The following is a 26,738-nucleotide window of genomic DNA, read 5'->3' as shown; positions in this document are numbered from 1 at the left end:
ACACTCACACATGTACAAGAGTAATTAGAATTTAAAACTGAACATGAGACAAATGCCATTTCCCCCCACTGTGCACCGTTTACTATATCCAGTTTGATGCTTTACGACTTTTCTCTGTTACTCATTCTTCTGCCTAAAATACTATGTGGTTTCTTTCCAAAGCCCGTCCCCTTTGTCTTCCGGGGAGGGGTGAATTGAGCAAAAGGAAGAGCGACTGGAGGGGCAGAGATGAGTATCTAAGCTGCGGGGGAAGGGAGTGGAGATGATCGGGGGTTAGTGCTAAGAGCCTGCTGCAGGACTTCATGTAGGACTATATTTCCATCAGATGGGTGTATGTGGCATGTTTCCCACCGCTTCCTTCCTGGTTCGTTTTATATTTATTAATCCTGCATGTGCAGAACGATGGTTTGGATGGAGTAGTGCAAACTTCCCAACTGAGAGTTTGTCTTGAAAGTACTTCTCTGGAGGTAAGACAAATTTTCATTACTTAGTAAACGTGCATACCTTTTGTCCACAGCAACCCTTTTAGGCCATGTTTTTGACACTTCATATAAAGTTTGGGAACAAGATTAAATTATACCTGAGATGTATCATTTGGCATATCTAAACTAGATTAACCCAAAAAATGTGTAATGTGGACTGGTTGTAGGGACTTTGATATGATATTTGTATGTTACACTTCCCTTGTATATTTATTATTACAAATGTTGTTACCGTACATCAAAATAAAAAGAGCTATTCCAGAATTCCTATTTGTCAGGGCAAATAGGAAGAAGTTGCATTTTGTTAACTTTAATTGTTTAGTTTTGTTTTGTTGCTGTTGATTTGAAGTGTACCCTAGTTTAGAAGTATTATGCATAGTTTCCACAAAAGGTTAACTTTTCATCTTCATCATTTGTTATTATGTAATTTGTAAGAAGTCATATTTAGACTTTCAGTAGCCTTCCATTGAGAGAAAGCTGCACTAACTCAGTGCTGATTTAATATGGACAAACACAGAAGATAGTTTCACCATTTTAAAGAGAGAACATTCAAACTCAAATGTGAAAATTTCAGAGCACAATGCCAAAACCACTATATTGGCCAAGTAGACTAAATGCAAAGGAATTTGGCTTGGTGATACTGGTGCAGAGAGCCAGATTACTTTGAGTTGATCATCACTGATCTTCTTACTTTTTATTGTCTCCCAACATGGAAAACAATCATCATACACAGTGCTGATGGACTGAGCTGGACGTTTTCATTTCAAGCAACCACAACTTCAGTAACTAATATTTGCTTCGCACCACATTTCTGTAGCCAATCTGTTTAGCATTTGAAAAAATATGATTTTGAACACACTCAGCATTCTCCAGGCCATACAGTACACACACCTCACAATTAAGTTTATGTGGTTTCCCATTAGTTTGAATAGGAAACCATTGAACTGCCACAGTGAAGCAGTTTTGAATATAACATATTGATTTTAGACACTAACAGGCACTTTTGAGTAATGGTACACTCAAAAGGTTTTCAGGGTCACACAAGAGCTGGCGCCAAGCACCGTCTCAGTCTCATTCTAGTATTCCCAGAGGGATGGAAGGACTTGATAATAGTGTAATTAGCTTTTCGCGGAAGATACAAAGGTTTCTCAATTCATGTATCTTTATGTTTTCTGCCTTTTGGGAATATTTGACAATTAGACAGATAAAAAAACTGCTGTTGTGGCTGTTGGGTATTGTATTTACAAAATAATACCATCTGAACAATGTGTCATAGTTAGAAAAAAACACTTCCTAAAGGACCCAAGTCTCAACTGCAAGGGCGTTTTGTCATCTGGTCAGGATGATGTCCAGTGATTTGCAAAAAATTCCAAGACTTGAACCCAGGTGTTAATCTGCCACAGCATACAATATGAATGTGAAGTAAAACGACAGTAAAAAATTGAGTTAGAAAGAAAAAAGATGTCTTTGTAACACAACTAAATCAATTTCCGCTGTAATTTGTGTGTTGCATACAAGTTACATCTCATTTTGTTGTTTCTCCATGAGAAAGATTTCACTTTTTCAATTTAAGGTAATATAAAGACATTTGTTTAACAATCTGGAAATGATGAATGGGATTCAACACATTTTTCTCCAGTGTTAGTAGATTTGTTGTTTCTCACTTTGGAGACTTAATTCCAGGGTGAGGCAGGCTAAAAAAAAAAAAAGACATCTGTTTGTTGCTTTTTTTGTTGTGCAGTTGAACCGTCAGATGTTTTTGTTTTTTTCCGAGCAAACTATCAGCGTGCCCTACATCAGGCATGTGAAAGTGGACAATGCATCAATGAACAATTACATCTTCAAACATCATTGTGCATTGTGCCAAAAGTTTTTTCTTGTCCAGTTTGTTCTTCAGTTTAAGTTTAACACTAATATTAAAAAATATGAGAGCAATAATAAGTGTAGGAACTTGATGCAAAAAGCAGGAGCACATTAAAATGACAGATGGTGTTGGCGAAAAGTCAACTAGTGAAATAAAGTCTGTGCCGCATGTGCATCCATCTAAACATTTTTAGTTGCTAAACTTGTTTACTTCTCTGTTTAACATCCTGTGCAGTGCTGGGTTAAAGTATGAAGCCTGAACAATAAACTACAGGAAAATGCCTGGACAAGTAACATGATTTCTGGGTAATGACTTTAATAGTTTCCAAACTTACTGCCACCAACATGCAAACTCTATACAGCTTTCAGTTTTATTCTGATTCATATTTGCTTCACTATCAGAACAGTTGATTAATGGAAACAGACTCCTTTAATTTGTTTATTTATCTTGGTAACTTAAGCTGAATTCTGTGTATTGCCTTTCGTTTTTTTCTTCTTTTCTGACCCAATCTCCTTCGTCCTTAAAGTTTTATCATATCTTGAAAGACATAACATCTACACAGACACAATGCCTACAGTTTACTGACTTTACACCTGCTGTACACGGATTAAAATCAGTGTCAGGATGCTCAGAGGTAGTTAAACCCACAGTTTGATATGATCAGTGTTAGTAGCTTTGTTGATCCACCAACACAATGGTACGTATATCTTACAGGATGTACTGGGAGGGTACAGGAATAGTGAGCAAAGAGATAGCTGGTACATGCAAGTAGTATACATACATTGTAAGGGTTTATGTGAACATGGTTAATTTATGAAAGATAATATTTACATTTCTTGTTCATTCCCTTATCTTATTTCAGGATGACACCAATACTCACATGGTATGTCATCAAACAAATATTTTCTTTAAGGAAAATGATGATGATGTTTGATTCCACTTGACTATCCGGCCTAACGTGTACCTCCACTCTGCTTGAAGCCAGTCTCATACAATCTGACTATGACGGACAGTATATTGGGTATAGACCACTAGGGACAACATCATAGACTAACTGTAACACTATGTGTTTATTTCCTGTTGGTGACTCTGTCAGTACTGTTCATATAACTGCATTTCCTGCCAGGATATGCCAGCTCTCCTACTCTCTGTCTATTCCGGTCTCTGTGTCACTCTGTCCATCTCTGTCCCATGCTGTCACTGTCTGCATGTGTTTGTGTGGGTGTTTTGTACGTGCTGTATCTGAGCTGTTACATTGACTTTGTATGGTTTATATGGCCATCCTAAAAATGCACTCACTGTACTCCAAGATGCTTTGGATTAAAACAAAGATAATCCTCAAAAAGGATCATTCTGGTTTATTAGAATTTGGTCTTATTTTTGTAGTTTTACCGATCATTCTTGTTGGTAACAACAATATTGTACCTGCCAAGTAAATTGCTGAGACCTAGGAACATTAGAGAGATCTCAGCAAATACTTTGGTGAATACAGTGTGATGGACTGCCAATCCTCACATGGCTCTAAATAGGAATAGGCATGTATAGAAAATGGGTGAATAGAAACCAATTGTCAGCACCAGCAGTTTTACAACATACACAGCCTGACTAAAGAGTTGGATAAGTACCATTTAGCATTGTATTCACAAGAGTGAACAAAAATGTACTGTTTGACATAGGCTTTGCCATGAAGCTAGGCGCATTTGAAATGCAACAAAACCAGCCCAACTCTTACAGTAGCTGGACAGTTTTTTTGTGTTGCTCTTTCCCTCTGCTCATTTCATTTGTGTTGTATATTTCAATGCAGTTTTAATATTTTAAGTGTTCTTTGTCTTGCTGCAGGCCATACTTATTGAAAAATGTCTTGACATTTAACTTTTCTCTTTTTACTTTTGAGGTTGAAGAGAGACATTAAATTCTTCACAGCTGTATGGTCTGTCCATCTCTGAGTCACCTGAAATCAACGACCCCACACCAGCTGACCACCATGAATGTCTCAGCCCTGCCAGCCGCCAACAACACCCCACTCTGCTACTCCATCAACAGCCCTCCATTCAAGTACCACCCCACCATCGCCTCGGCCTACTTCTCATCCATATTCGGCACTTTGGGTCTCATCTCCAATCTCATCGCCTTCGTGGTTCTCTTAAAGTCCTTCCGGCAGACACATAGCCGCTCACGCTCGTTCTTCCTGATCTTCCTGGGTGGCCTGGTGGTCACTGACTTCATGGGTCTCCTGGTCACCAGCTCCATCGTTATCTCCTTCCATGTTACGCACTTTAATTGGCGCCAGTTAGATCCAAACTGCCACTTTTGCAACTTCATGGGCATGTCCATGGTCTTCTATGGACTGTGCCCACTGCTGCTTGGTGCTGCCATGGCTGTGGAGCGCTTCATTGGCATCAACCATCCATTTGCCCGCTCCACCAGCATGCCCAAGAGCCGGACAGTCTCCATGGTGCTGATGGTGTGGTTGATTGCCAGCTGCATAGCTTTGTTGCCCCTAACGGGCATTGGGAGCTACCACATGCAGATGCCCGGCTCCTGGTGTTTTTTCAACATCAGCTCTGAGGGAAATGACCTGGTCTTCTCCCTGCTCTTCTCTCTGGTCGGGTTGATGTGCATCGCTGCGTCATTTCTGCTGAACACGGTGAGCGTCGTGACCCTGATTAAGGTGTGCTGTGGACAGGACAGGACCCAGCGTCGCCGAGACCACGAAGTAGAGATGATGGTTCAGCTCATCCTCATCATGGTCATTGCTTCGATCTGCTGGTGCCCCCTCCTGGTGAGTTTGCCCATTTTAAATAAATAAGCCCTATATGTGTGCATGTGAAATGTGTGAAATGAAAAGCAAATTCCTGTTTAAGCAGTACACTTTAATGTAAAAGTGTAGAAATGTGAATTCCTGATTCCTTGAGTAGCATTAGCCAACCTCACACTTACATGTTGACTTTTTCCAGCTGAATTCAGTCAATAAAACAAATATTTCATCTTTGCACATTAAAGAGTTCTGCAGTCAGTCATATACAGTAATACTCGATTGTAATTCTTATACAAAACAAATTTATGTGGATCACCCCTCTTTTTTTTGAGGGCCCCCTTAGTTGCAGAGATTATTGTTTAACTGCTATGGGCCAGCACTCCACAGGAAGGGCCTTTCAACCTGTGTGAATGAATGCGGGTCTATTACTCAAAAGCACTTTCAGTAATAGTGCCCACCACATTATGGGTTTCTCAGGTATCTGAAAGCACCTAACCCAGACCCTATCTATCCAGCTCTTGATGTTATCATACCTTAACTTGTGATGCAACCATAACGGGGCATCACAAGGTCCTAAGCTCCTTTTCTCCACTTCCCCTCTTTATGCTTCATTTCTCGTTTGTAATGCAGCTTCCTAACTGGTTGATCTAAAAGCCCCCTGGTCTTGCACTGGATCAGAGAGCCCCTTAATCATCACATCTCGGCTTTAGGGCATGGGTGAAATCATTGCCTTTAAAGGAAAACTCCAGTTTGTTACAACTTGGATTTTACTTTTGTGGTTCCAGCTGTTGGTCCTCTCTGTTATAACATTGCACTCACCACTGTCATTGCTGATAACATGGCAACATCACTAAAAATAGGTCCAACAGGGCGACAAATACAAGAAATGATCATACCAGTTGAAAACTGGGGGGATTATTTGCAACATTATGGTTTTTGCTGTCAGCTTGTTCACAACCTGTATGATTGCCTGACCACTCATGTTTGTTTTTGATATCACCACTAGGAGTTCCCAAAGTCAGAACTTCAGTTCTAAACATAGGGACTTTAAATTGAGCATATCAGAGTAAGGAACAGAGGGGTCAAAGCCACCTGACATGAACATTTTTCTGCAGTCCTGTCTAACCTCAGATGTGTGACACCCTGCACAGATATATATTCTGATGAGCGCAGCGACTGCTGATCCTGTAAGAGATGAACATGTTTTGTTCTACATACGAATGGCCACCTGCAATCAGATATTTGACCCCTGGATATACATCATGTGTCAAGTGACCCGACTAAGGCGAGTAAAAAGTAAAACTGGTCATAACTTCTACCTCAGCATGTCCTAAATACTGCCACTGAAACTCATGGATGGAATCACTCTTAGATCACTGTTTACTCCATGCCTTGCAGTTTTCCATACAAATTACGTATAACCTCAAAGTATCGTTGGGAGCATGCTTCATAGTGCAGTCAGTGTCCCATCTTGGCTTGGCTGCTGCTGTGTACACTTCATTCCTTTCTTAGTATTAATAAATATTTCACTCAAATAGTTTCAACCTCTTGCCATGTTTGTTTATTGTCCCTGTGTCTGCTTTCATCCCCTGAAACTAACACAGATGGTTTGTCATCAAAACCCACATAGCTTAGCAATCTGCAGACTGTAGTTTTATTTAGTTACTCAAACATTTCTTTGAAACAGAGCTGCAGAAACCTTTACAGATAAGAGTTAAACATCAAAAAAGTTAATTAAACTGCTCTTGAAAATGAAGAAAATTGCCTCTTCTTTGCTTCATCCCTCTGTCTCTATCCTTATCCCCACTTCCATCCCTCCACCACCAGGTCTTTATTGCACAAACTGTGCTGTCCGGAGGTCCTCTCCAGATCAAATACCTACTGCTATGGCTACGCTTCGCCACCTGGAACCAGATCTTGGATCCGTGGGTATACATCCTGTTCCGTAGGTCAGTTCTTAAGAGAATCTACCCCCGCCTCGACTGGTCTCGGGGCTCCATCATGACCTTGTACCCATCTATAAGCAACACCGTCCGCCGGTTCACACGTGCTTCACTTGGGAGCACCCTGACCTCAGATGAAGCAGAAGAGACGGGGAAATCAAATGTAATGGCCACATCTATACTGAAGCCACCACCACCTTCTCTGTGATTGGTTGGGTCTGAGTTGTTGTCATAGCAGACTGAGTGACATCATTGGGATTACAGTATGTGTTTGTCTTTTCAAGCTCTGATGAGTTTTCATGTTAACTGTGACCAGTATAAGAAGCAGGATTGCATCTGAAAGGACTGAATCTTGTTATTTTATTGCATACTATTGAAATGTTTAGCAGTATTAGCAATGGCACTTTATATTACAGTAAAGGTGCTGATTGGACACTTACTATGGATCAAACCTGTAATCTATGAATGAAATACAGTCTCTTTAACTACTATATAGAAGACTGCAGTCTGCAGATTTAAAGCTTTCTACATACACCGCTCTTTCTAGATTAACTGCTCCATCAAGTGCTTCTAGGATATTTGAGTTTAACATCTTGTGACAGTGGATAGGGGCACTAGGTGCTTAAAAGTGAAAATGCTTTGACTAAAATGAAATATCATTATATTTTACTTATACTGCCAGACGCCTCCCATGCATTGTCCAAGAGTTTATACAATAAGTTACAATGCATGAATTGCCTGTGTTTCCATGTGTTTCTATGTTTTGACAATGAATGTGAATCAAACCAAACCTTGAGATGATCAGTTATTAACTTTTTCAGAATCTGTAAATCCTCTGGTTCAGTCCTCATGCTTGGAAAATAAAGTGGATGTCAATGAGAGTATGATTATTGTAACAAATATTGCATTACGCTGCATGAAAGGTCATAGTATTTAAATAAATAGTTAGAAATCCTGAACTGCTATATAAATACAATGCTTAATGTTAGCTATTGAGTATCACTGATCTTTGACAGTGTTACATAAATATATCATATTATTATAGTGATATTTTACTTGATAATGTTACCACTTATTACTCGCTGCATCACTGGTGTGGTTTGGCTCTCATAATTTCAAACTCTCCCATCTTAAACTGTCAGATCACCCAAATTCCACCTACCGCTGTAAAAGTAAATTAATTTGTGCTGCTCATACTGATGAAGAAATTGTATTTAAAGCATCCAACAGAAACATGTCTTTAACATACACTAAAATGTTAGTGCAGAAGGTTAAGTGCAAGTGTAAGTGAGGGTAAGTGGGAAAATACATATTATGCCATTTGGGTGAACTGACCCTTTAAAACAAGTTTATTCAGTTGTCTTACTTGTCTACTAGTATATGTGTGTGTGTGCCTACCTCGGTTTTAGATTTAGAAAATGCAAATAATTCTTAGACCCAGAGGTGCTCAGGAGGTAGCAAAATTCTAAATAGTGAATGGCTTTCAGGGCAAATTGGAATAAGAATCAGCTTCGCTCACCTTCTCAGACCAATACAAAATCTTAGTATGGGTTCATAATATCAATATCCCCCTCTCTTTCCTCCATCCAGTGCGAGTAGATTATTTTTACATAGAGTATCTCTGCCTCTCCGAGATGTTTAACTCACATTTGTTGCTGTCGACTGATAAGATGTTTATGATAACAGTGAGTGGGAAATGATTTAGTTGTTGGATAATTCAGTTTGATAATTTGGGCAGTGTAATGTTATTGTAGCTAGTATTGTGTTATAATATTAGAATTATATTATGATATATAATATATAATATAATGACACTGAAACTGTCATCTTGCTCTACTTCATTACTCAGTCACCCAGCTATTCACACTGGTCTTGCACATCATTTGGTTTGAACATTGTATTATCGCTCATATCAGTCAGAGTGTTACCAAACAAATCACATAACCAATCACTGGAAATGGCTTAGATGTGTCTCGCTTTAACTCCATAGCGGTATCATCCAGTGAAAATGAAATGTAAATGTTGAATGTGCTTGATAGAAATGGCATGTGATTGTGCGTATCAATAAAGGATTAGTAAAAAGCAGAAAATCTAAAATCTTTTAAATGGGCTTTTCTGTTAAACACACACAGGCTTGACAACTATGATTTCAACCTTTTTACTTACAATGTAAACATGTGAAATGTGCCATACATGTTCAGGTCTTCATAAAGAGGTGTAATCATATACAAAGTGTTACAACAAAACATCACTATCAGACGAATACTGACTGACTAGCTGAAACAGTGAAGCCAGAATGAAGTCAAACTGCATTTTGAAAGTTGACAGTTTGGTGTGTGCTTGCTCGCATGTATGCAAAGAATATGACTTTATCCTTGTTCACATTGTTTGGTGAGCCAGAAAACATATAACTGTCAACTCTAATATGTAGTTTGATGCTTCCTTCTTTTCACAGTAAATACTCTCCAATGCAGAGACAGAAAGAGAGAGCAGCACGTTGAAACTAAGAACAGTGATACTGAAGTATAAATACTGCAACAAACGGATCCAGTATATTTACATTCCCTCTTTGAAACAAACCAGAAAAGTTTCCTGTGAAGTGGGAAGCAAGTGAATATGTGATAGAATGTTATCTTAAATATTAGTGAGCATGAAGACCTTCATTTTTTTAAGGCAAAATTGATGCAGGGAATGCCAAGGAAATAGTTTACATGCACACAAGCTAGCTTTATTTATGTATTTATTTTATAACTTACAAATCATGCAGGTAGATCTCTGTAGATCTCTGTATGGGTTATTGGTAATGGAGAAGTAGACTAATACGTTCTGAGTTTGAGATGACCCAAAAATGTCTCTTTGTTCCTCTACTGTTTTTCCCAGTGGGTCTTCATCAGAGGAAAAAAGGTTTACTGTAGCTTATCTAACTTCCTTGATTCTCAGATGGCTGGATTATCCACTGTTTTGCAGTTGTGTTTCCTGACATGTTGTTTTCATACCCTTTACATAATGGTCTATATGTAGGGGAGAGAGCCCCCAAAACATCCCGTAAACTTTTATCTTTAATCAAAATGGGAATGCGCCTTTATTTTGTTGAACCAGCAAAATTTACTGCCACTGCTTCCCACCCCGAACGAGATCACCCGTTAAATGCCTACACTGTAAAGGTTATTTTTAATCTCTGATTTCAATATGAATGTCTGTGTTTTGTGTTTGTTTGCCAAAAGATTTGATGAGATTTGCCAAAATTCAGGAAAACATTAAGAGTGATGATCTGCTTTGACTGTTCAAAGGGAAATGGTTGGATTAATTGTGGTCCCTGTCATGGTTTTAAAGGAAGTGATTCAAAATGTATGCAAGGACTGGGAAGGCAACATTAATTGCTTCTACACCTTCTTGCTTTTCCATTTGAATGCACCAGAGAACAGAGCTCTTTCTCTCTCTCTGAAATGTCTAAATTCTACCATTCTTGACGTCTCCAATAGCTCCCCATACATCAAACAAAAACACATCAGGGAAAGCAAAATCTCCCAGAACTGAGTCCAAGGCCTCTGCAAAGTCATCAGGGTTCTTCTTGTCTTTGCCCGCTTCCACGATGGTGGTTGCTGCAGAAAAGAAGGGATGGGACAGATTTGAATCAACCCAGGGTTAACTGTTGATAACTTCTGTCACATGTTGGTAGGCTTTGATTGTGGCTAGTATGTTTTCTTTCTCAGCAGCCAAAGCCAAAACAACAGGCACCAAAAAAATCAATTTAGAGGTGCTGTTGTAGTCTTTTACCTCATAAAATTGGCCAATTAATTGTGTGATGCAATATCTCCTTTTAAGGTTTTATTTTTAATCCCAATGTTACTGTAACATACAGTGCAATCCTGTTTATTTGAGTGTTCACAAGAAACACCCACACTGCTATTCTGTTTAAGTTAACAAATACATTGGCTGTTCAGTTGGATGGGTCTGGGGATTCAGGAGCAGCCTTGATGATGTCAAATTGTATTTATGAATTGTTGTCCATTGTTAATATGGATCAAAATATTCTGAGACAGGCTTTAATATTTAAGTGAAGCTTATGTGTGGGAAACACTGACCGTGAATATTAGATCACATAGTATCTTCCAATATAAACAATTTCTAGAATATCTTTGCATGCACAGCACACTCCTCCATGGCAGGAAAAAATATTTCTCCCCAAAACTGTGTATCTTGATATTATGTTGATGTTTGAATGACATCGCAAACCAAATCAGTTAATCAGCAAGCAAAATGAAATGTCTTGTCTCTCCAAAATGTCTATGAGAGTAAATCATTTTTTTTCAAGTACTTTTCTCACCATTATTCTGAATATGACCAAAATATGCAACAAAACATACTTTTATAGGATCAAATTAAAGTAAAAAACAGGGGGGAGAGTGGATTGAGAAATCATTAACCCATTTTAAATTAGGTCTAAACAGCCAAATGCCTTGACAGGCCGTTGGCCTTGAAGGTCTGGGAAAGGGCAAAAGCATATCAGTGAGTATGTGTTCAACTCAAATTCCAGATTCTTCCAAGGACCTTCAGCATAGAGAAGCCTCTCTCCTGTGCTGACAACACAATAAACTACAATTCTTCTTTTCAGTAACGATATTTAGGATGAATTCAAATAGTCCAATAATGATGCTGCCAATTGCATTTTTTTCTGCTTACACTATTGATATTGAGTGTAAAAGATTATTCTTGACCTTCACAAAAAAATCTTAACTCAAGGTCCACTTTCTTATGGTCTTCCTCAGCAGTTTGCTCAATTGAGCATGAGATAGCATGCATGACATCTCCATGACAACTGAGCAAACTTCATCCACAAAAGAAGAACATGACTGTGAGGTTGCAGATGAAAGCGATGGAAATATTCTTGTCAAACTGCTTTCGTTATTGCTTCCTCCACCACAAAGCACTGCATGCTAAAGACTCAGACATATTCTCTGGGGGTTTTCAGGGGGCAGTCTCAAAAATGCAGGAACTCACCAGCCGAAGTCTAATTAAAGGGACTATAGGTACTCCAAAAATACTAAACTACCTTACATAGAAAAACCACAAACAGCAGCTCCCTGGAGCCACATTTCATCATCATAGATAGGTTTATGATGAGTATAAAATCTGAGGAGGAATTTTCCTTTAATCCGTCTAAGCGCTGAAGTGGGCTGGTCTATCCCAGCATGCCAGAGAGGCAGTGAAGCACCATGGACTATTTGCCAGTCTATTACAGCCCACAACAACCACTGACTCCTTGGTTTGTGTGAGAACATCCATTCAGCGATGACTCGCTTCCTTACATCCAAACGTGGACTCAAATGTAATGTTTATTTTAAGGACACAAGTGTTACGTGGGTGGTCTTACCCAGCTCCAGATCTCTGATTCCCATGTAGCTCTCCAGCAGGTCGTCCACTTTCTTGGTGGCCTGTTCTTCAAACTCATCCTGCTGGCAGAGCGGACAGCAAAATACAAAGGTGTGATTTAGTGGTGTTTGTGCTCTAAATATGGTGATACAAACTCTGTGAGAGCTTACCTTCTAATGCCAAAACGTGTAAGAGCCAAGAATATCTTGGGCTATTGTTTGTCACCCATCTTAATGTTATATAAATATATCAAAGTGTATAGATGATGAAATCGAGTATTACTGGTAGGCGTTAACTGTTTGTTTAACTGCCTGTCAAGTGTTCTAAATGTGTCGCTTATTGAAAACCAGTGAGCCTTTTCAGCCTCCAAGCTTTCTCCAAGGGATATTGTCTGTGGATTCACTTAATAGTTTAGAGTAATGTGAAATATCCTCCATTGAAGAAGAATCTCTTTGTTTACAGAGATCACGTCTGACAAAGCTGAGACATTGTTCGCTACGGAATGACAGATATTGTGTGACTGTGTGTGTGTGTGTGTGTGTGTGTGTGTGTGTGTGTGTGTGCTTGCTAGTTTATGTGTGTGTTTATGGGTGTTACAAGATAAGACCAGATAAAAAAGATTTTAAAAAAATCAATCTAATCAGCTGTTTACATGTCTGAGTTCACTAGGAAGTTCAGCAGTCATTGTCCAGCTGAGTGTGTGTAACTCACCACTTCCTGAACTGTAGCGGCACCCTTGGAGCGAAGACGCAGCGTCTCCCTACCGTTCACCATCTTTCCTTCATTAGATTTCGGCGCTCTGGTCCTCATTCCAATCATGTCTAACAACACACACACAAAAAAGATGATAACCATTAATCAAATTAAAGAGAGAATCTGTGGGATTTTTTTATTAATTTATTTAGTAGTGATATGATATTTCTTTTGCACAGCACTGTTTGTCTCAGTGGTCACCTGTCTTTTCCTTTCAACTTTCAACATTTCCTGTGTCTGTTTGCCAGAAACCAAAACTCAGAACAGTATATTTTTCCCAGGAAAGACAACATAATTCACAGTCCCTTATTCTGATGTGTACTTCTTGTCTCATAAATGACAAACTGTTCAACAAATTTTAACTGGACAGACTGTAATTCATCCCACTACTGTTGCTAGTTTCAAAACATGAAATATTGTTTTAATAAGTAACTCGTGGTGTACGATGAAATGAGAAGCCACTTTTAAAGATGTATGTTGCCTGTGAGCAAGTTTCAAATCAAGTTTCAGTGCGTAGTTTGTTGTGACCCTTTCTACAGGAAGACCAGTGTTAAAGCCAGTCATGTGTTGTTATTACCATGTTTCCGAAGTTCCAGTAAAGGAAGAGTTCCTGTAATAGAGTGAAAGTGACCGGTTTAACTGATCCTAAGGACTTTGTTTGTGTCATCAATAAAGTTGCTGACTGTGAATCAGCTCCTGACATCTACAGGAAGATATTATCCCATTATCATGTTCTTTGTAGCCACGCTGGTGCCGTGGCTCTCGGGATGGCACTGTCAGTCTGTTGGTCGGTCGTTTCACTACTTTGGTCCAGACTGAAATATCTGAGAATGAATCCTTCTGACTTTACTGAACCTCTGACTTTTAATCCAGCGCTTCTAGCAGATCGAAGCTTTCACATTCAATGAAATGTCTCAGCATCTACATGGATTGGAACAAAATGTTTCGCAGACAATGTATTCTACTGATCCCATAACATTTCTTCTAGCATGCTAGCTGCCTAAACTAAGATGGAGAACGTGGTTAATTTTATACATGTTATACTGAATTGTGAGCATGTTATCATGCTAATGCTAGCATTTAGCTCAAAGTACCACCTCACAGAGCCACTAGCATAGCTGTAGCTCATAGTCCTGTTATGACATGTTGAACTCAACTGTGTTTCTCAAATAGTTATGTTGAACACACGCGCCCCAGGGTCTGCGTGACAACGCACATCTGTATGCAGTATTATATGTCACTGATTCCAAAGGGGAATTAAACTCTTTCCTGAGGGATGTCAGAGGTCTGCATCAGCTATGTCACGCTAACTGAGTCTTGCTTGGTTCAGTCGAGGGTTAAAACTTTTTACTGTTTTTCAACAGTATGACATTTCAGTTGTTGGAGACAATGACAATAAGGTTCTCTTGAGTCTTGAATTTACTTTCATGTGAATTACTCTCACTCTGTGCACCGCCTAGTATTCTCTCTCTGACATTTAGGGCCATAATGAAGTCCCAGCTCTGTTACATTCAGGATTCTAATTAGTGTAATAAATCATTTTACTCATGAAATCTAATCCTTCGTGTTCAGATTTGGCAGCCAGCCATCGTGTGTGTGTGTTTCAATCATTAAGAAATTTAATTGAATTCCATGAAAATTGTGATTGGCAGGTTTATACAATGAAATAAAGGGGATGTGTTTGTGCTCTGATCATCACTTATACCAGATACTCTCGTTTAATTGTAGACAAAGCTACAAAGCTACTGTAGGCCCAAGGACAATTTACCCTGCCAGATGATGCAAAAAAATGTCCCACAAACAGTACAATATGCAATTCTTTCGCAAAACTAGATTTCTGTTGAGCTTGACAGTTCATTATTGATCTTATACACAGCAGTTCACAGAAAAACACTTTTAAGTTGACATGTTTTAAGTTGGCTAACTCAATCTGCTGATGAAGACTGACTCATACAGCGGAAAGCTCCAGAGCAAGGGAGCGAGAAAGTGGACCTTGAGTTGAGAGTGTTTTGTCAAATATGTAGGCATGATAACAATATACTAAGATAGACTGATTGTTATCAGGAAGTCAGCCCATTGACTATGGATTTAGTTTCCTGTCTAATAAGTGCGGTTGTGGACAGCCGGGCTCCAGCTCAGTCTGACATATCCACTTAAAAAAAGTGGACTTCCTTCCTTCGTCTCTGTTCTAAACCAGATGCAAGAAATAAGCCAGTTGTTATACTTTTGACAGGTAAAATATTTCTTGCAAGGGAAAAGGGAGAAGTACGACCTCATGGTGAAAGAGAAAAAAGTTCAAAGTGCACAAAAGTTTGCTCCGTGTGAGAGCAGATTTTGGTCATCTACAAGAAGCTGATGTCAAATAAACTTCTCATGTCATTACTAATCTTTTCTCAGTGTAACTTGAGATATAAACACAATAATAAATACAGCAAAAGTCAGAAAAAGAGGCCAAACTAATTAATAATTAATAGGCTTAAAACCAAGTCACTGTAACCCAATGAATTTGTTTACCCGTTTTTATTCCTGTCAGAAATTGACTGACTTAAATGTAAATGAAAACTGCCTTTCAGGTTCTCTAGCAACAGGGAATTTGCAAGTACATTTAGATCAAATATTTACAGTTTATTTGGCACTGACTGCTCTGTGACTTAAGCGTATGAAAAACTGACGTACTGTGCTCTCTCTCACTCTCTCTCTCTCTCTCTCTCTCTCTCTCTCTCTGTGTGTGTGAGTGTTTTCATCCCATTGGACTAAGCACTGCTCACACTGTGGGGACTCCCTTCTCATCTGTCCACAAAAATACGGTCCACATAAGGATGACTGTTTATTTTCGGGACTTTTGGGGTTAAAGAGTAGATGTTGGGGTTAGGAATGCAACAGTGATGGGTGAGGTTAGTGTAAGCCTCCAGGGAACAAGTGTAAGCCCATACAGTGTTCTCACAAGTCCAGTATTTGTATAAATGTGTATGTCTGCTCCTATATTTGTGAGTTTTAAAATTTGAGAGTGAGGACTTTTTGGCCAGCTTTTTAAGGGGTTGAGACATTTTTAGCATTAAGGTTGGAATTGGGTTAAGGTTAAGGTTACATCAGGTGGGCATTTATAGGTTAGGTATGTAGTTTTGATCCTTAAGGTTAGGATTAGGGGGATAGGGAAGGTATTATGTCAAAAAGTACAAACAGGTTGCTTCTAGGTTGTTACTGTATCCCGATGAAAGTTTTTGTTTCATTTCTGTTCTACATGTCTTGTGCTTGCAGTTAAATTGTAAACCAAAAACAAACCTTAAATATTTAAATACATACATACATTGCTTTTGAAGAGCCTTGATTTCTCTTGTGGTTGCGATGCGATAAAATAACCCACAAAACACTTTTTAATTTTGTCTGTACATGATTGAGAATGAAAATGTATTCCAGTAACTGAATTTAAAGAGTTGATTTCCAATGAACTGCATATTCATTGACAAAAACTATGACCAATATTGACTCAGTTTTTAATTTAATTTTCAATTTATTTTGTTTCTGTTTTGCTAACAGTTTTTCAAACAGTGAATATCTTGTTTTATAGTTTATTTTATTTGATTATCAAAATCGAATCCTGCTAAGAGCAGCAACTGTCACACAAGATCCTTCAGGCTGAGGCCAAACAGCCACTGCCATAACACCGGTCAATTAATCGTAGCTGCTAAGTTTTATAAGTTTTCCAGGCTCATTGGCAGATAGCCAGTAACCTCTAAAATGTTACTGACTCCTTTTCCTGTTTGGCAACCACTGGGGCCAACTGTGGGAATCAGCTGGTGGTGCTACACCTTGCATGGATAGTCCTATCATAAAAAAAATATACCCTTGGGGCAGCTTCTGGTGCTCATGATATTAAATGTCAGTGTTATGAATCACATACACCAACACACACTTGTGCTTCCCATGTGTGCTGAGAGCTCAGGATAGCAATGATATGAGAAACAGCAATGTTTCTTTTTCCCCACTCCTTATTCCTGCGCTTTTACTTCCTGGTTCTCAGTATCAAGAGCCCTGCTGGTTTTTATTCTACAATAAATTTAGGAATGGATTTACACTCTGTGGAATGCAAGCAATTACAAGGTCCAGCATTTGAAAGGTATGGATACTGACATTTCTTGTCCAAATGTGTACAAAGACTACTGAGGATTAATAGTATCGTGCCCAGTGTGTATGCAGTAACACCAGTACATATAGGCATACAAGGTACAGGGACAGCAGTGTCTTACTCCAGACATGTGTGAAATAGTATTTGACTCATGTAGGCTAATGATATTTAGCATCAAACCAAATTCATCCTACCAGATCATGTAACTTGAAAGCCCTTGTAAAGCTTTTTTCAGAGTAACCTGCCAAAATGCACTGCAAGGTCAACCCCAACTGTAGATAGTATTGTGTTCGATTTTCAACCACTATTTTTGACTTATTTAGGAGTGTGTGTCTGTTCTGTGCATGACAGTGAAGCCCAGTCAACGCAAAACACTTTCCACTCACCAAAGGCCTTCTTGGGCCCCACCAGGCGGAGAGTGAAGGGTATGCCTCTCGGTTGCTCTTTCAGCATCTTAGCCACCTCGTAGTGTCGACACCCTACGATGCTCTGGTCATTGATGGCCTCGATGTGGTCACCAACACATACTGTCTTCAGCTGGTCTATGGTGCTGCCTTCCTTTATCCTCTGAAAGAAGCAAATTGAATTTTTTAACGTACATGCCCAGGAGACGTCTACAAATGGAGATAACAAGGCTTCCTTTCAAATTAGTATTAGTAATATTTGTTTTAAGAAATATGAAAAACAAAGAGAAGTTATTTGTTTAATGTTTCTTTAATGTAGAGATTCATGTGCAGGTGTTGTCAACCAAGGACTGAAATTGCTTGTAATAATCTACTCATATTAAACGAGCAATAAAACTTTCATGGTGGTGCATATGTAACCTAAATCCTTGTTTAACAAAATAAGAATGTAACACATTAAACCCTCAAAGTTTTATGTGCCAATAAATGATGAAGAACAACCTAGCCTCTTAGTAAAAGAAGGTTTACATTATTAAACATATAGCTCCAGACTGAAAGGTTAGACTGACCAACTGAAGACGCTTGAGCTATTTCACAAGGTCGTCTTTGTTATTCATCTACAATAAAACTCAATAAGAAATCTCAGTTTACTGTCCTTCAGCCTGTTTTGCTCTTCCATTTGTTCACCTTGATGAAAGCATATCCAGCTCCATTGTCTGTGATAGTGAGGCCCAATGCGTCTTCCGTCTTTGTCACCTCCACCTCCTTGGTCTCCCCTCTGACGTGAGCAAAGATGAAGTCTTCCAGTCCGATCTGCCCCCCCAGCAGCTTCTGCATGTCCACTTTATGAGAGTTGAGGGTGCAGAACAGGATCTAAGGGGAGAAAATGGACCAAAAGGTTAATTGCTTCTGTTAATGACTTGAACACCCACACAAAAATGAAACCCAATAACCTGCAATACAAGTAATCCAAAACAACAACACCACAAACTGCAGCTTCAAAATTAGTTGAATCAACAGCACATGAAAATGTAACATTATGAGTTTTGTAAAGATATAATAATAATAATTGGACTGTTTACTATATGATGTACACACTCCGTAGTAAACAAGTCTTCTTTTTAGCCATATTATTCTATGAGAACATTTGTTGTGAAACTATTTAGAAAAATATGAATATTTCCAATATATCTTTAAACTGGACACTTGAAGTGCAAGCAATTTGTGTTGTAGGAACAAAAGCCAAATAAAACATATTCCATTGTCTCTAAAATGATTATGTAAGTGGCAGTTTAGAATCTGAATAAAGGAAAAAGGCAAAGAGGGGTACATTTTAGTAATAATGTGCAATTTAAGGAGCTCACAGAGGTAAACATTGACTAGCAGTTGCAATCAACACTACAAACATTGTTTTCAAACTAAGTTTGATTTTTAAGTTAAATAAATTTTAAAGTGGCCCCTAACTCTTTGATAGCACATTGTTGAAATAGAAAGAAAGGACACTATTTTACTTTTTAAATAATGTCAGTGACATAGCCAAAGAATTTACTTCAGCTTCAACTTGCTTTTGGTGAATACTTCAACTGGATGTAGTGATCATCTATGATATATGTTTTGGAAAACAACAATCATTTTCTACGTGTTTACAACACATGTTATTCTGGTTTCTATGGTAATCCTGTGGTATTTCCTGGTGTTTCATTTTCTTCATCAGAATGTCTTTAGCTGTGCTGTATGGAGGTTAAACAGCAGAGGGCAGTAGAGTCAAACATTTTAATTTAGCTGTTGTGGCCATTTTGTTATGAGCCATGAGTGTGAAGACTCATTAAGTGCCTTTGTTTATTTTAAAATTAATGTTTAAGCCTAAAAGTGACGATCTCAGCACACAGACTATTTGTTTTAGGAGTTGATTGCTTAAATCGTAGTTGTTTTCAAAGGTTAGTGGTTGAATTAAGAGTGTGTCACAGAATGATAGTAGTATAGTAGTAGTATAAGTACAATAAGGCCTTTCTTATAGTTTATTTATGGTCTAAAACTGTAATTGTCTTTGTTTTTTAAAAATATGAAGGTGAAACTGAAGTTAAAGTTCAAGTTTGACTTTGTAATCCGTAACGGAAATTTAAGATAACCTGAGTGAACTTTTATCTTGAATTTCCTGTTAGATATAGCTCATAGTAATTCTCTTGGCAAGTGAAACAGTCTGACTGTAGTCCAAGGTCTTCTTTGGCATCTCGCTGTACTGTAACTTTATGCTGCTGCTTCTGCTGCTGCTCAGTCTACAAGAGGTCAAGGAGACTGCTGTACTTCTCACTATCACCAACGAACTGCCCAATAATTCCCATAGAAAGTCTTATATGTAGAAGTCTGACTGCAGTTCAAGGTCTTGTAGATATACAGGTTGTTAAATCAACCATTAATTAAATATTTGGAACATTTGGAATATTATTTTGGAACAAAACCATTCAATTATAGGGTAATTTCTTGATTTAACAATAAAGCATGCAAGACCAGAAAAGTCCAAGGAGACAGTCTGGCTGTTTATTAATAATTCTAGACTTACGTGGATAGTTGAATTAGATATAAACTGTTAAAAGGCTCATGGTTTAATGATTGATTTTTATAATTTATTGACATTTATTTGTTACAATGTAATACTCCAACCCTTGCATTGCTTACTATTAATGGTAATCTATCCAACCTTTATTTATTCTTTCAGGATAGATGGAGATTGTCCCAGCGCACACTGGGCAGAGTATACCCTAGACAGCTAAACCAAGCTACCTATGGCTTACATATAGACGAAGACGTGCAGGAATTTAGAGTTTCAAATTCAATTGGACAAAAATCCCTGAGAGTTACATACAGAGCATACAAACTCCATGCAGACTGCACACAACGGGCAGATGCCCAGGACCTCCATGCTGTGAGGAAACAGCCAGACACCATGCTGCCCTGTGGGTAATCTAACAATATCAAATCATAAATTATTCTGTGTAAGGTTGTCAGCTAAATGTTAACAGTGAAAATGATTAAATTGAGGCATGTAGGTGCACTTTTTTAATGTGGTGTGATATCCTGTGTTAATGAACATCAATTGACAGTTTCTTCTTTCCTAAAATAGAAAGAATATAAATATTCCTAAAAATATTAGGAATATAAACTTGTGTAACATAAGGAAACAGGCCAACACATTTGACACAATCATGGCTGGTAGTTGCCTGATAAGATCATCAAGGTTAGCTCCTATGAAATGTACATCTCCAGTCATTTATGTCCAACAGATAGGAAAAGCCTTCATGGTGGCCTTCTACTGATAAGTATTAGATAATGTTGAATGTTTATTGTTCTGTTCAAAATGTGCATAAGCACAAGACACAAAATCGGTTGCCTACACCCAAAGCTGCTACAGTCTTTCTTCAACTATCAGTTTCCTTCCTGTTTGACCACTCTCCTGTTGCATCTACCTCCAGCTGCTCTGGATGAATGTAATCTAAAGTGCAAATGTGAAGTGTCTTTCTGTGATATCCACATGGAAGTCTTTACCTCAGACAGCCTGTGGCCTTCGGTTGTGTTGAGTATTAAGAGCAGCATGTTTGGCCGGCCCTGACCTAGCCTACTGAAGCTTTAGTGACTTGTCTTCTTCTCAAGGATTCTGGCCTTGTGAGCAGCTGCCTGCTGTAATTTAACCACACATTCGATCCCTTAGAGTGCTATGAATTAACTGTTTAGTCCCATAATGTTGTAAATACTGATTATCTGAAATGTACTATTTGATATCTCTAAAAACACAGACAATTCATCATCATCATCATCACTTGTTACAGCTGCACTACAGCATTTGAGTATATATTTAGGGTAATGTTACGTCTAGGAATATTTTGAATGGGAACTCCACCATTTTTACACACAAATGTCACTTTACTAGTCATGTGGAGTACTAGTCAGACTATAAAAACAGTTGTTCTCTAATGTCTTATGTGGCTTTGGAGGAGCTTCATCAGGTCTGAGAAAATAACCCTTGTGATGACATTGGTGATTATCTTGGATTGGGTTTGAACACTACCACATTATGAAAGAAAGCCTGTGTTTCAAACTGAGTTTGAAAGACAGAAAGGGTCTAATTAAAAGTTTCTAATGTTTGCATTATGGAAAATGTAGGATCCAGTGTTTTTAGAGCTTCATCCATACTTGGGACTATCTCTGCCTCTGCTGCTTCTACTTCTACTGGAGTGCCCCAAAGGTTGTTTTCACTTGAGTATTTGACCATTTTGCCTTGGTTTCTATATGAGCTGAAATTAAGCACAGCTGGACTTGCTGATAATCTTTCAGATTATTTCCAATAAATTAGGCAAAATAGGTGCAGTAATTGTCTGTAACAGGTTGGAATTTTGAGGATATTTACATCAATGTGACTAAGCACCTATTATCTATTCTGTTATTTGAATAACTTTCCAAGGTATTTTTTTTTGCTCTAAAGTCTCTTCCATTCCTTTAACGTGTTAATATGGTGGTGTGATAACATTATCAGGTTATTTGTTTTTTATTATTGATCCTGGTCAAGGCCCAGACGAGTACAAAGTCTGGCAGACAGTAGTGAGGCCAAATGATCTTCAATAGTGCATCATGGAAAAAAGCCTAGAATAGAAACCTAACACCTACTTGCAGCTGGCCTGCCAGACCAAAAAATTCAAGAAAGGAAAAGCACCATTTTTTTTATCTTGATAATTTTCAACTAAAACTGGAAATGCAACTAATTAGCCTAATCATGTTTACATTCATAGTGGAGTTTGTTTAGTACCTCTGAGGGAGAGATGTTGAACACTTCAGCGATCTTGGCGTACAGCTCCTTGACGTTGGTGAATCCGTGGATGCGGCCTGTGGGACTTCCGTGAGCCAGCTGGGTGTGGAAGATGAGCCTAGGTCTCGGGTATTCTGGTGGCCCTGGTGGTGGCGGTGAAGGAGGAGGTAGCGGGGGCGCTGTGGGCTCCATACACCCCTGATTCTGGCTCTGGTTCTGGGCCTTCTGCTCCTCCATGGCCTCGGCCCCCGTTGCCTTGGAGTCCTGCGGGCTCATAGCCTCCCCGTTCTGCATCGGGCCCCAGCTCAGGTATGGTCCTCTTCTGGGAGCCCTGGTGGTGCACTGCTCTGGCAAAGAGAGAAACTTTGTCCTTCCCCCCACTTAACTAACCAGCCACCCAACCAACCAGCCACACAGAGCTTTGGGGTGAGGAGCGCTGATGAATTAGTGATGAGAGTAGCCTGGTAACAGTAGCTGGTAGAGGCCAGCCAGACCCTGCTGGGTCGAAACCCAACACCCTTTGAGTTGAGGATTGAATGTGTTACACCTGAGCCTCTGGCAGCTCACGCATAGAGAACACAAACAAAACACATCAGGTAAAGGTTTCTTCGTACACATGACACGGTTAAGACTCTGATCCCCCATATCAGTCTGGCTGCGAGACATGTTGCACACACATGACCCTGAATGTGTGAACATCCCTCTGAAGTGTGAAAATTCCCCCATATCTGCAAAATGGTTGCCAAAGTGGGCCACTCGTTAAAAGGCCACAGACAATGTCCCAGTGTTACAGGTAAGATGATATCACTGGGTAGGGAGTAAGTTTGCCCCCCCCTTCGCTGGCCTCATTGAATGAAATAAGCTGTTGCTGGGGTGAATCCTTGGTGATGCACTGACCTTTCTGACCCCACAGATACAGAAGATGACAGATGTTTAATTCACGTAGGTGTTTTGTGCTTCTTATACTGGCAAGTTTTATAAATATCAGTTTCCTACCTCACTTTAGCAAAATGTGTGTACACATGGCAGAAAAGCCCTTAAGATAATAGTAAATAATACGAGATATAAGTCACTCAGTATCCTAAATCCTAAATTAAATTTGATGTAATTATGCCCTAATTAATTATGAAAAAGAAACATCCCTTTTGTGAAATTCTGGAGTATGACATATGATGGAAACACATCTATGGTACTGTGTAATGTATGATGAGACACACATTTTCTCCATGTTTCTGTGTGTCTGAGACAGATTGAAACAGATAAAGACTTCGATTGCTTGGATAGCTAGGGATTTCCACTCATCAGCTGACCCGAAGCTTGAACGGATGCCTGGACAGAGAGCCATGATTTGATCAACATATTCCAAGGGTGTCAGGGTACAAAAAGCTATTTATCTCTCTCTCTGGATTTGGAAATTCCACAAAAATCACATTCTAAAATGCCAGCTGGGAATGTGTCAACAGCATTGTGATCCCATTGTGTCTCCTCAGACAAAGGTTCTTTTAGTATGGGTATATAGTAAAACAAGGTTTGAGATGCTCAGTTATATAATAGTTAACTGATTTAAATGCCTCAATTTATTTTTTAAATTTAGATTTAAAATCTTTCCTATTTGAATGGCAGTCACATGGCAATTTATGCTGCCATAACATAATGCTTCACTGTTTTTAATATATGTTCTGTGGATTTCTGTCAGACATTTATATCATTTTATTTCTGACATGTATAGTTCTGAGTAATACTGTCGTATATTGGGCTTCGTTTGGAAATAGAAAATATTTTTTGACATGTATGCCCCCAAATTTTACATTTCATCTTTGTGCAGTTGGGGTACAGCCTGTGATGTGCTTTTTAATCCTGCTTCATAAGCATTCCTGCACACCTGTGCTCTAACGTGCATGGCTGCAGCTGTCTGTGCGTCATAGCCTCGTTTTTCCAGGCCAAGGTGTTGCTAGCCTCCCAAGGTCAGTGTTTACTCCAGCAGCTGATAATGAGGAGCTCTCTGGCAAAACATTCCTTTTGCAACAGATAATATAGGCATTCCTCTAAGCAAAAGACATCTTGCTTGCTTTCTTGCAGAGTCATACATGATAGCCTCTATTTATATTCCTTTAAAGCAAACAGATGTCTGACTTACAACATTAGAGATAACAGACTGGCTCTGATTTCCCAGATGTGTAACTGGCAGTACAAGTACAAATAGTTTGTTGAAACTCAGCTAGCATCAGATTTGCTGAACAGGAGAGGACCTTTAATGTGTTTAATTGGCTGTTGAAGGACATCTACTCTCCAAGATCTTAACATAAAGGTCTTCATCGTTCACTGGCTCATCAAGGACAAAAGTTGAATGAGTTCACAGTTGTATCTGGAAGTGTGAAATCCCTATTCTGCATTTGCTGAAATATTTGATTTGTAATTTGTTTACACTCTTATACCAATACTTTTCAAAAAGGTGTACCCTTCTTCATATGTCATTTGCAGCTACTGATTCAGTATAGGTTAAGACAAAGCCTTTGCTTCCTAATTTTGTAGGTAACTGAAAGACAAAGTCTAGTCTGTGGAGATTAATGCATATAAAAATGAAACTTTATATTAACAGCTCAGCAACTTTAGATGCAAACAATAATGACACGTGCAAGATTCACAGCCTGCCAAAGCTTCCTGACTCAGTGATTATGTATTATAGACATACAAAAGAGAATAATAAGAACCAGAAAATGAAAGCTAAAAGAAAAGGATTTCTCCTGTTTACAAAAGCATATTTTAAATATGCGTATGCTTCTTATGTGACTCTCAGCTCATTGGCTCTGAAAAGATGGTGCGTTTTGTTAAACTTTTTTTTCACTAATGTTAAAGTCATTTACAAATATTGACCAAGGGTGTACAATTCAAGCTTAAGGACTCTTAATATACTAATATTATATAATTTATAATACTTTTAATATTAGCAAAATGTGTGGTCTTGAAGGACTGAGACGCTGTGAAGAATAAACATGTTGTTTTTTTATAATTTTTTCTTATTTTCTTTGTTTAGGGTTTTTTTACATTTGGAAATACAGTTTTCATTCGGCAGTGATGGTCTCCTGTGCTGAATGTGAATTTCATGTCAATTTCACGTCTCACTGACACACAGTGCCTCTCTACAAGACTGGGCCTCAAGGTCATGATATTGTGCATATTTTGTATTCCCAAACAAATTTGGGATTAATCAAAAGACCTCAAACAAACTGACACACTGTGAAGCTGGGGCTTTTGTGAATCCTGGGTCCTTGCGTGGTTCCCCATTTTGCCCAATTCTTAATCCAACTGTCACACTGATGAATCAACGCAGAGAAGCCTCTTACTGCCTACGCTGCATCAACACCCCCTCATTGCATCACATACTTCCTTATGAAGCGTGATTTCCTCCTCTCTATCTGCTTTGTTTCCTGGCAGAGGAGACGGAAGGGAAGACCGGGGGCTGGTTGGTGGAGGCCAGATTGTGTGAGGGTGGTGTGTTTGCTGTGTCATGTGGCAGTACACTGCCTCCTCTGTTCCTGGTGGCATGGCGGTGCCTGAGCTGCCTAGTGTAAAAAAAGGGCTTTCAATGCTAAGATCTGTGTGCATTTCTCTAAACTGCTACTTGATTATGATTGGTTTTCTTATTATGATTCAAGGTCTCTATCAATAGAGAGAGAGAGTGAGTCAAGAATGAGCTTGACTAAGCTGTGTTGTAAACAGTGTGAACTGTGTTTTACTGATTTGTCATGACGTGACGTGTCAATGACATCAAGAAAGATTATTATAAGTGATTATAAGAATGTCATTCCTAAAATATCAGTGTTAGATAACATATATATTATATATATAGAATATTTAGAGTACAAAAAATGTACTGAAGAACTGAGAAAAGCAGCACCAATGCCATGATCTATGTTATGTATTTTTACCTTTAATTGGGGGGTGGGGGGTGCTCCTCACAGACGTCATTGTTCGGGGGCAGCTACAGAAAACCTTCATACAACTTGCTCAAAGACACTCCAAATAATTGCTGTAACAGGAGGCTCAAACCCAAGCTTTTAACATAAAAAGATACACTACCCCTCTGGAGCATATTCCATATTCTTAGTACATAAGGTCACAAGTAACACACTCAGTCATCCAGTGTGACTACAATGACTATTTAAACTTTGGTCTTGTGGCCTTGGTCTGTTGATTGTACAGTAGGTGCATGACTTCGGCATTTGTTGCTGCAGTT

The 26,738-nt window shown here is 38.8% G+C and overlaps 2 protein-coding genes across 3 annotated transcripts; one reads left to right on the top strand and one right to left on the bottom strand.

Annotated features, from left to right (window-relative positions):
• Positions 1–397: 397 nt before the first annotated feature.
• tbxa2r (thromboxane A2 receptor) lies at positions 398–9,131 on the top strand. 2 transcript variants are annotated; one of them, XM_070908691.1, is made up of 4 exons: positions 398–467; positions 4,241–5,128; positions 6,256–6,389; positions 6,932–7,238. In XM_070908691.1, the coding sequence occupies exons 2-4, from the start codon at positions 4,274–4,276 to the stop codon at positions 7,107–7,109; spliced, it is 1,167 nt and encodes a 388-aa protein (XP_070764792.1). In that variant the 5' UTR covers positions 398–467; positions 4,241–4,273; the 3' UTR covers positions 7,110–7,238. The 2 variants fall into 2 exon arrangements, with proteins under 2 accessions (XP_070764792.1, XP_070764791.1); XM_070908690.1 differs by lacking the exon at positions 6,256–6,389 and having other exon boundaries at positions 6,932–9,131.
• Positions 9,132–10,497: 1,366 nt separating this feature from the next.
• Positions 10,498–22,795, bottom strand: gipc3 (GIPC PDZ domain containing family, member 3). The gene is made up of 6 exons (XM_070909252.1): positions 22,502–22,795; positions 18,391–18,576; positions 17,686–17,866; positions 13,132–13,241; positions 12,422–12,503; positions 10,498–10,649 (listed from the first exon to the last, which is right to left on the bottom strand). Exons 1-6 carry the CDS (start codon positions 22,793–22,795, stop codon positions 10,498–10,500), a joined length of 1,005 nt encoding a protein of 334 aa, XP_070765353.1.
• Positions 22,796–26,738: the final 3,943 nt, after the last annotated feature.

Source organism: Enoplosus armatus, chromosome 7, assembly GCF_043641665.1.
Source record: "Enoplosus armatus isolate fEnoArm2 chromosome 7, fEnoArm2.hap1, whole genome shotgun sequence".
Lineage (NCBI taxonomy): Eukaryota > Metazoa > Chordata > Actinopteri > Centrarchiformes > Enoplosidae > Enoplosus > Enoplosus armatus.
The sequence above is the reverse complement of the archived record's forward strand: the minus strand, read 5'-3'. Positions and strand labels throughout refer to the sequence as shown.